Genomic DNA, 11029 nt, shown 5'->3' on the forward strand with positions numbered 1-11029 from the left:
GACGGAGTAGTTACCGTAGCCACGTCTGACGGAGTAGTTACCGTAGCCACGTCTAGACGGAGTAGTTACCGTAGCCACGTCTAGACGGAGTAGTTACCGTAGCCACGTCTAGACGGAGTAGTTACCGTAGCCCGTCTAGACGGAGTAGTTACCGTAGCCACTGTCTAGACGGAGTAGTTACTGTAGCCCGTCTAGACGGAGTAGTTACTGTCGCCGTCTAGACAGAGTAGTTTACTGTAGCCCTGTCTAGATGGAGTAGTTACCGTAGCCACGTCTAGACGGAGTAGTTACTGTAGCCACGTCTAGATGGAGTTAATCCCACACAGCAGCTAGTAGTCCCACAACAGCAGCAGCCTACACCGTAGTTCCACAACAGCAGCTAGCCTACACCGTAGTCCCACAACAGCAGCTAGCCTACACTGTAGTCCCACAAACAGCAGCTAGCCTACACCGTAGTTCACAACAGCAGCTAGCCTATACCGTAGTCCCACAACAGCAGCTAGCCTACACTGTAGTCCCACAACAGCAGCTAGCTCCATTTAACTAGGAAAGTCAGTTAAGAACAAATTCTTATTTACAATGACGGCCTACCGGGGAACAGTGGGTTAACTGCCTTGTTCAGGGACAGAATGACAGATGTTTACCTTGTCAGCTCGGGGATTCGATCTAGCAACCTTTCTGGTTACTGGCCCAACGCTCTAACCACTAGGCTACCTGCCACCCCAATACAATACTCTGTCCCTTTATACAGAGCCATTTACATACATTTTGGTACTTTTTCATCACAACAACATAAACAAGCAAAAGCAACAACTTGTGAAAGAGGCCTTGGTCTCAATGGGAGTCCCCGTGAAAATAAAGGTTGAGAAAAAACCTCACCGGTGAAGATGTCGTGGAAGCTGCAGGTAGACACCTGTCCGGTTGAGGATCTCCGTGTGGCACACAGGGGCTGACTGCCCCCCCTCAGCCTGTCCTCCGACCCTCCGTACCCCTGCAGGTAGTCCGCTGATCCTGCCTTGGTGGGKCGCTCCCTCTCCAGCTCCTCGGTCCAGTCYGCGGACCAGCTGAGGGGACCGGCGATGCTGTGGGAGCGCTGTCGTCTAACCCTCCACTTCTCCGTGCGGTGTCCCAGGTCGTGGCAGCGCCGGCGGAACAACGGGCTCTGTGAGGGTGAGGTGCCCGGGGAGCCAGACAGCTGCCGGGTGGTGGTCTTGATGTAAGATGGGTAAATGGGAGGGTAGGGTTTGACTGTGGGGCTTGTGCCTGAGGAGGAGTGGTTGTAGGATGGAAGGGTGGAGGTCAGGGTGGACTTGAGGAGACGCGTGGCCAGGCTAGGGCTCTCCTGAGAGGGCCAAGGGTAGAAGGACACGCTGCTCTTCCTCCTCTGGGTGATCAGGGGTTCGTCGGCAGGTTCAGAGCACCTCAGATCCCCCCTGCTAAGACATTCCAGGGACTCAACGCTGACTGCAGCACCCACCCCTGCCCCCACCCAGTCCCCCACCCTCTCCTCTCCCTCGGAGGCGTTGTCAGAGCTCAGGTCTATGTCCTCGTGGCTCGTGGTCGCGTCACTGTGACTAAGGCTCTCGGCTGACATGGGAGGCAGGTCCAGGTCCAGGTCATTCTCGTCCTCTTCCTCCACCTCCTCCAACACCTCCTTCTCCTCTCTGAGAGGAGACTCCACAGCGCTCTCAAAGGAGGCTGTGAGGTCTGGGAAGCTGGTAACGCTGGTTGTCTTGGTAACGTGGCCGTTCGTCTGCGCTGTGGGGGGCTGAGAGAGGGGCTGAGTGTTAACGTTCACCTCCTGGCAGCTCAATGCCTCCTCCTGCTGCTCCTCCTCCTGCTCCTTTGTCCCAGAGAAAGAGGAGGCACAAAGGGCCGGTTCTGTTTCAGCCCCTCTCAGCTCCCAGTTTAGTTCCTCTGTAGCAGTGGTTGCTCCCCTCTCCTCCTCCTCCTCCTGCCCATCCAGGGACAGAGACGGTTTAGAAAGCAGGCCATTCTCCCGGCCAGTGACGGGGGCTGCCTCTGGGGCAGCGAGAGGCTCCGGTGGGGGGGTTTGTTCAGTGGGACTGGGGGTAGTTATAACCTCGTCAGACCTCTGTTTYCTCCACCCTCCTCCCCAACCCAGCTCTTCACTCAGCTCAGCGGTGGAGATAATCACCCCCTGCTGTAGTCTAATAGCCTGCTGGATGTCCGCTAGCAGGTCCTCTTGTTCCGCAGCTGAGTGAAAGCTATAGATGTCCACGTCTGAACCAGAGCTGCTCCTCTTTCTCTGTTCAACCTCCCCCTGCTGGTCTGGAGCAGTGTCCGTGGTCGCCACCGCGGGCTGCCGGCTCTCCCCCGTGGGCTGCTGGCTCTCCCCCGCGGGCTGCCGGCTCTCCCCCGCGGGCTGCCGGCTCTCCCCCGTGATACCACCATGACTCCTAGCACCGTGCCCATCGCCAGGCTCTGTTATTCCCTCAGTGTCAGACTGGCCCAGGTCGTCAGCTGACAGAGAGAGGTCTGGTGTTTTGGTGAGAGCAGAGTGAGCGGAGTCCAGCTCATTCTGAGACGACAACACATCCTCCCTGGATCCGCCTGTCGATCCCTTCCCCTTTAGATTCTTCCTCTTCCTGATAGAGAACACAGAGGATTTAGACTCCTTCTTATTCTTCTTCTCCTCCCCGACTCTAGACTCCTTCTTATTCTTCTTCTCCTCCCCGACTCCTTTGCCATGTTTTCCGTGGGATTTCTTGCCGTGGTGAAATCCTTTGTTTGTGCCGTCAGTGTGACGAGGCTCTCCGGTGGTATTGTCTGCTGCGTCCTGTCCGTATCCTTCCCCCTCTTTCCCCTTCTTCTGCTTCCCATCCTGGTTCCCCATAATGCTGGATCTCAGCCTCCACTTCTGTCTGACGCTGAGACTCAGGCCATGTCTTTGAAAACAGCTGCCATTTTCTCTGCTGCTGCTCCTCCGTCTACGTCTGCATAGCTGCTGCGAGGCGGAGGCTGGGATGCTGCTTTCCGGTGACGATGACGAGAGGAGCAGGGCTGATGATGCAAAGACGTACGCCTGCTCTCGCTCTTCTCCTCCTCCTCCTCCTCCCTGCGCCAGTGCGATTTCTCCCTGCTCTTCTCCCTCCCCTCCCTGCGTGATTTCTCTCTGCTTCCCTTCTCCCCCTCCTCCCTGCAGTCTCTTTCCATGCGCGTGCACCTGCTCTCTCTCTCCCGGCTCCCTTTCCCTCTCCCCACCTCTTTCTCTCCTTCCTCCCTGCTCTCTCTCTCCTGGCTGCCTCTCCTCCTCTCCATCTGCTGCTCTGCATAATGTGCTGAGCCTAGCAGAGCTGGAGGAAGAGAAACAGCCCTCAGAAACAACAGTAGAGGTCTCTGCCGGCTGCCTCTCCGCCGGCTGCCTCCTCGCCAGGGGAAGAGAAAACCATGGCTGCTGATACTGTCGAGTTGGGTACTGGTGGGGCTCCAGGGAGAGGTGGTTGCTGTGACAGAGAGTCTGGCGGGGAGAACGGGTGTTATAAGGACTATAGCGGAGAGTGTGTCTGTTATAGGGGCTGCGACAGGGAGCCTGGCTGTGACAGGGAGCCTGGCTGTGACAGGGAGCCTGGCTGTGACAGGGAGCCTGGCTGTGACAGGGAGCCTGGCTGTGACAGGGAGACTGGCTGTGACAGGGAGACTGGCTGTGACAGGGAGTCTGGCGGGGAGTGTGACGATTATAGGGGCTGTGACGGGGAGTGTGTCTGGGAGTGTGGCTATTATAGGGACTGTGACTGGGAGTCTGGCTGTGACTGGGAGTCTGACAGGGAGTCTGGCTGTGACAGGGAGTCTGACAGGGAGTGTGGCTGTGACAGGGAGTCTGACAGGGAGTCTGGCTGTGACAGGGAGTCTGACAGGGAGTGTGGGCTGTGACAGGGAGTCTGACAGGGAGTGGTGGCTTGTGACACGGGAGTCTGACAGGGAGTGTGGCTGTGACAGGGAGTCTGACAGGGAGTGGTGGCTCGTGACCGGGAGTCCTGACAGGGAGTGTGGCTGTTTGTATTCATATTGAACAGACACACAGTTCTCCCTGTAAAAGGAGTCCTGACAATGCTCTCCCTCAGCACAGGGATGTGGTTTTCTATGGTCTGGATGGTACGCATGATGAAGTCTTGATGCTGGGGACAGTTCTGCCAGTGATGGTTTTCTGGAGAAAACAGGATAAATATATTATAATTATAATACACACACGTTCAAAAGTTTGGGTCACTAGAAATCCCTCCTGTGTTCCAATGCCACGTTGTGTTAGTCTTTTAAAATGATAACTTGGATTATCTAACACAACGTGCCATTGGAACACAGGAGTGATGGTTGGCGCCCCCTTGGTTGTGCCTGGGGAGATCTTTGTGGGCTATACTCAAATCAAATGTATTTATAAGCCCTTCTTACATCAGCTGATATCTCAAATGTGTGCAAGCAATGCAGGTGTACTCGGCCTTGTCTCAGGATGTAAATTGGTGGTTGAAGATATCCCTCTAGTGTGGGGGGCTGTGCTTTGGCAAAGTGGGTGGGGTTATATCTGCCTGTTGTACCCTGTCCGGGGGTATCATCGACGGGGCCACATGTCTCCTGACCCCCCTGTTCAGCCTCCAGTATTTATGCTGCAGTAGTTTGTGTCGGGGGGCTAGGGTCAGTTTGTTATATCTGGAGTACTTCTCCTGTCTTATCCGGTGTCCTGTGTGAATTTAAGTATGCTCTCTCTAATTCTCTCTCTCTTCTCAGAGGACTGAGCTAGGACCATGCTCAGGACTACCTGACATGATGACTCCTTGTTGTCCCAGTCCACCTGGCCTGTTGCTGCTGCTCCAGTTACAACTGTTCTGCCTGCGGCTATGGAACCCTGACCTGTTCACTGTGATTTTCTTTATTTGACCATACTAGTCATTTATGAAACATTTGGGCCATGTTCTGTTATAATCTCCACCCGGCACAGCCAGAAGGACTGGCACACCTCATAGCCTGGTTCCTCTCTAGGTTTCTTCCTAGGTTTTGGCCTCTCTAGGGAGTTTTTCCTAGCCACCGTGCTTCTACACCGCATTGCTTGCTGTTTGGGTTTTAGTCTGGGTTTCTGTACAGCACTTTGAGACATCAGGTAAAACTACAAATCCCTGCAAGCTCCCGGTCCGGTGTGGCTCAGTTGGTAGAGCATGGCGCTTGTAACGCCAGGGTTGTGGGTTCATTCCCCACGGGGGGACCAGAATGAATATGTACGAACGTTCCAATTTGTAAGTCGCTCTGGATAAGAGCGTCTGCTAAATGACTTAAATGTTAAATGTTAAATATCAGCTGATGTAAGAAAGGCTTTATAAATACATTTGATGGTTGCTGATAATGGGCCTCTGTACACCTATGTATATATTCCATTATTTATTTTTTATCTGCCATTTCCAGCTACAATAGTCATTTACAACATTAACAATGTCTACACTGTATTTCTGATCAATTTGACGTTATTTTAAAAATGAGAAAAAAAGGCTTATTTTCTTTCAAAAACAAGGACATTTCTAAGTGACCCCAAACTTTTGAAAGGTAGTGTGTATTATATATTTTTTTAAATCGACCAGCTAACAAAAAGCTGATACTAATAATACATTTTATTGTATTGTATTTGCATGAAGTCGTGGTATATCGTTTCATTTAATTACATTTGTGACCTGAATCTTTCAAAGCTGCACAATGCAGAAATCGACCCTCCATTTCCTAGTTGCTAAAATTCGAATAGTCCATAGCATAGTAATAAAAATAATAGTTCGGCTAATTTCAGTTTGTGACAAAAGAAGCCAGTATAGTGTGAAGAATCATTATAATCAAATCAAAGTGTATTTGTCAAGTGCGCCGAATACAACCGTGCCGAATACAACACCTTACAGTGAAATGCAAACTTACAGGCCTAACCAACAGTGTGATTTATATGTAAAAAATACAAAACAGTAAAAAAGGCATTGAAAAAAAGGAGCGAGGCTATTTACAGGCACTGGTTAGTCAGGCTGATTGAGGTAGTATGTACATGTAGATATGGTTAAAGTGACTATGCATATAAACTTGGCAAAAAAAGAAACATCACTTTTTCAGGACCCTGTCTTTCAAAGATAATTCGTAAAAATCCAATTTCTATGTAAATTTTGTAGGGTCGCCAACAAAGTTACATAAAGAGCCTTTAGTGTTCAAACAGGGAAATGGTTCCGATAGTTTTTCCTACCATTCATTTTAGAAACACTTACAATAAGGTCTGTATTTCGTGTAGGATTATCCTGGCGTGACATTTTTGATAACCATGTAAATCTCTCTCGGACAAAGTGATTTATCAATATATTAGTCTCCATTTATACTCAGATTTAAAAATGCTAATTAGCGTCAAAGTAGACATCAGGTAAAACTACAAATCCCTGCAAGCTCCTGCACTTCCTCTCCAGCTGACACCTTTGCTAACAGGTATTGTGTCAATGTAAAACTTGCACAAGACAGTTCACAGAATTGTCAATTTAAAAGGAATGTAGCCAATTTATTCATTACTACATGTAACAGATGGTAAGAATCTCTGGATTAACTCTTGGCTTGAGTTGGCAGTCTCGTCCAGTTCATCGTGGCATTTGTAGTTCTTTATCATAGCCACATTAGTAGGGTAATTAGCATTTCAGTTTTGGTGGGTAAATACAGGCAAATATATTCCTTAAAAAAAAGTCACCTTGTCGAGAGAGATGTACAGTTATTAAAAATGTCACGCCGGAAACACAGCCCTTATTTTAAGTGTTGCTAAAATCTCCTATGGGAAAAAGGAACGGTAGGACCGCTAGGTTTTATGTGTATTATGACTGTGACACTCTACTACAGCTTTAACAGAAATATCAGACGCACACTGTGATACTCTACTACAGCTTTAACAGAAATATCAGACGCACACTGTGATACTCTACTACAGTTTTAACAGAAATATCAGACGCACACTGTGATACTCTACTACAGTTTTAACAGAAATATCAGACGCACACTGTGATACTCTACTACAGCTTTAACAGAAATATCAGACGCACACTGATACTCTACTACAGTTTTAACAGAAATATCAGACGCACAAAAATCAGACGCACAAAAATGCTCAGCTGCCCCTTTAAGGGGCGGGCGGTTACCATGGTAACGTGATTTCAGTCATGTTTGTGCGACTGAGATTCAGTCTGACTATGAGTCGCGTCTTCTCTTCCCTGCAGTTTTTATTTAACCATTATTTAACCAGGCACGTCTGCTCGTTAAGAAGAAATTCTTATTTACAATGAATAAAACGATGCAAATAGCCAAGAAACAAGGTTAAAACGCTCACTTCAGGCAGACTTYTGTTTCAAGTAAATTAGATAAAATGTCATGCCTGTGCTCAGCTCTATACGTGCGCACAGCCCTAGCCAGGTGGTGTTGCAGCGCAAGGTGGGATAGGCTGTAGGATTTGTAGATGTTTGACTTTGTACGATTAAACATAAACGGCAGAAATACTGTTTTAGGATAAAAAATAAACGGAATTAGAGGCAAGCCTGGTTCAGTCTGCTTTCCACCAAACACTGCGAGATTAATTCACCTTTCAGCAGGCAATAAGCTAAAACAGGATGACAATTACACACTGGAGTTGCTTACCAAGACGACATTGAATGTCCCTGGGTGGCCTGGTTACACTTTTGACTTAAATCGGCTTGAAAATGGTTGTCTAGCAAAGATCAAAAACCAACTCGACAGAGGTTGAAGACATTTTTTTAAAGAATAAATGTACAAATATTGTACAATCCAGGTGTGCAAAGTTCTTAGAGACTGACCCAGAAAGACTCACAGCTGTAATCACTGCCAAAGGTGATTCTAACATGCATCACTCAGGAGGTAGAATACTTATGTTATCAAGTTAATATATAGACTCAGGAGGTAGAATACTTATGTAATGAAGTTAATATATAGACTCAGGAGGTAGAATACTTATGTTATCAAGTTATTATATAGACTCAGGAGGTAGAATACTTATGTTATCAAGTTAATATATATTTTTACAAACGTTATAATTGTTCTACTTCGACATTAGAATGTGTAGATTACTGACCCGGCCCCCCAAAAAATAAATGACAAATCCATTTTAATCCGACCCTGTAACAAAACAAAATGTGGAAAAAGTCAAGGGGTGTGAATACTTCTGAAGGCCTTGTATATCTACACAAACTTACCGTTCTGCCACCATAGGACAGACCCAAAAAATGGCTCCAGACAAACTAGAATTGTCCCAGTAAGCAAATTGACGTTGAAAATACGTATTTTCCAGACGTTGAAGTTATGTTCAATTTAGGTTTCTGAATGAAAGGTATTTAAAGTATTTTTAAAATACATATTTTCCAGGAAGTTGAAAAGGCATCTTTTCCAAACACCAAAAGGACATATTTCCACCTGACAAGGTAAAAATMTATCGTTCTGCTCCTGAACAAGGCAGTTAACCCACTGTTCCCCGGTAGGCCGTCATTGAAAATAATAATTTGTCCTTAACTGACTTGCCTAGTTAAATAAAAGTTAAAATAAAGTGGCTGTGTGTCATTCATGATAACTCACTTCATTCAGCATACCATGCTGCATTTCAACACTGCCACGACGACAACATTAAGTTAATGACTATATTCTTCTTCCTTATTTAGACAGGTACAACAATGTGCGATAACGTTCAACCCGATCAGCTCCGACGCTCGTCTCCAAGCGAAATGCGCCCCGGGCAGAAGTAGTATCATCAATAGTTACAAACAAAACGAACCTTTCCTGAAACTTACATTTAAAAATGGACTGACTGCAATGTTCAGATCACCAATAACCGTTTTAACGGGCTAGAAAGTTCCAGTTTAGGCTAATATTTCTGGAAATGACAGTAACTCCATAGTGGAGGTGTAGAATTTAGATGTTGTTTCCTAATTGCAACTAATCTCGCTATGAGACACTTCAGCCAGGTTGCTACCAATTTGCCGCATGTTGTGTTGGTGTCAATCAATGTGAAGAACACGGGCAAAGTTATTGGTTTTACTGGACGTTTAACGAACATGTGCGGGGGAAAAAAATACAAATAATATTTCCCTAGCTAATTCAGACGTTACTCACATCATGTTGCCTCCGTGAAGTTACCGTTCACCGCTAGCACGCAGCCACCACATTGTCCATTGAAAGACGCGCTCATTCAATCAGACATTTCATTCCTTACAGGTGTGAATTCCTCGAGCGACGTTTTGATTTTCCTGTGACGTCCATCACGTAGTCAAATCCGGTCACAACTTTGGCAATTTGACAGTATTTGAAAAAATAATTACTAGAAACAGAAGTAAACTTACTTCTATAATTAACTAGTAAATCCTAGAGACCTATAACGTTATACAGTCATCTATAACGAATACAACAGTGACGCCTAGTGGTTGATTTATAGAAGACACGTAAGCCTAATGGCCAGGGGAGCGTCATTTTCGGCTTATCAAGCTAACGTTATATCGTGTTCCTATGTCAAACATAAACAATCAAACGATATAAATATGATGATGGACATGGTTTAATAAGACAATGAACAGGAGACTCCCTTACCCTCCATTATAAAAAGCTGGTCAATACTTTATACCTTCTATTACTTACCGAATATACACTGACTTGACAAAACATTAAGAACACCTGATCTTTCCATGACATAGACTGACCAGGTGAATCCAGGTGAAAGCTATGACCCCACTTCAATCAGTGTAAATGAAGGGGAGGAGACAGGTTAAAGAAGGATTTTTAACCTTGCCTTGAGACAATTGAGACTTTGATATTGTACGTGTGACAGTCAGAGGGTGAACGGTTAAGACTAAATATTTAAGTGCCCTTTGAACGGGGTATGGTGGTAGGTGCCAGGCGCACCGGTTTGTGTCAAGAACTGCAACGCTGCTGGGTTTTTCACGTTCAACAGTTTCCGGTGTGTATCAAGAACGGTCCACCACCCAAAGGACATCCAGCCAACTTGACACAACTGTGGGAAACATTGGAGTCAACATGGTCCAGTATCCCTGTGGAACGCTTTCGACACCTTGTAGAGTCCCATGACCCGACGAAACGAGGATGTTGGGGCATGGAGGGAAAACGATGTTCTGATAGGATAGGTGGTTCTAAGTGTTGGGGTTGGTGTGGTTGTGGTGTGTTGTGTTGGGTGTGTGTGTGTGTGTGGTGTGTGTGTGTGTGTGTGTGTGTTGTGTGTGTGTGTGTGTGTGTGTGTGGTGTTTGTGGTGTTTAAAACAATCTGTGGACCGGACACTGAAACACAGTATGAAACTTTATTCCCCTATAAAATGACACATAAAATAAAAAATCCTTCAAATGATTTGTCATTAAAATGAGTGTCTTCAGAAGTGCTTTTAACTGAGAACAAAAATACAAACTCATCAAATCCTCACAACTGAACATGCAGTGTGTGTCAGTCAAGGTGGTTGTAACAAACAAACAAATGTTCAAAATGAAACATCTCTTATAAAATATTACAAGCATACGATTGTATGGCTTAGTACCACAAGTCAATCATATCATTATAAAAATTTAAATAACACAAAATGTGGATTTATAAAACACTTAGTAAAGGACTTATCCCTTTTGTTGATCTGATCACATCTCACGTTGAACAACCAAACATCTGAATGAATCTGTCTATAATTCCATACATGGTRTGATTAAACMAACATCTTGTATAAKTCTTGTGTCAAAAAGGTGTATTTGAAAACTAGAACTCTCCTTAAAACGTCTTGAAAAAAATTAAAACCAACATTGTGTGTCCTGGTTAACTCATTGTGTGTCCTGGTCAACTCATTGTGTCCTGGTCAACTCATTGTGTGTCCTGGTCAACTCATTATGTGTCCTGATCAACTCATTGTGTCCTGGTCAACTCATTGTGTGTCCTGGTCAACTCATTGTGTGTCCTGGTCAACTCATTGTGTGTTCTGGTCAACTCATTATGTGTCCTGGTTAACTCATTGTGTGTCCTGGTCAACTCATT

General features: G+C 46.1%; 1 protein-coding gene and 1 non-coding gene across 2 annotated transcripts; one reads left to right on the top strand and one right to left on the bottom strand.

Moving 5' to 3' along the window:
• Nucleotides 1-879: 879 nt before the first annotated feature.
• On the bottom strand, nucleotides 880-4179 carry LOC112078725 (uncharacterized; the record flags this gene model as incomplete). Its single annotated transcript, XM_070442124.1, is given in 2 exon segments — nucleotides 880-3805; nucleotides 3807-4179. Coding segments are annotated over 2 exon segments (3244 nt in total), but the record flags the coding sequence as incomplete, so codon positions are not given.
• Nucleotides 4180-5141: 962 nt separating this feature from the next.
• trnat-ugu (transfer RNA threonine (anticodon UGU)) lies at nucleotides 5142-5218 on the top strand. Its single transcript has one exon. It is a non-coding gene; the product is annotated as a tRNA-Thr (tRNA).
• Nucleotides 5219-11029: the final 5811 nt, after the last annotated feature.

This window comes from Salvelinus sp. IW2-2015, unplaced genomic scaffold (genome assembly GCF_002910315.2).
Source record: "Salvelinus sp. IW2-2015 unplaced genomic scaffold, ASM291031v2 Un_scaffold6133, whole genome shotgun sequence".
NCBI classification, from domain to species: domain Eukaryota; kingdom Metazoa; phylum Chordata; class Actinopteri; order Salmoniformes; family Salmonidae; genus Salvelinus; species Salvelinus sp. IW2-2015.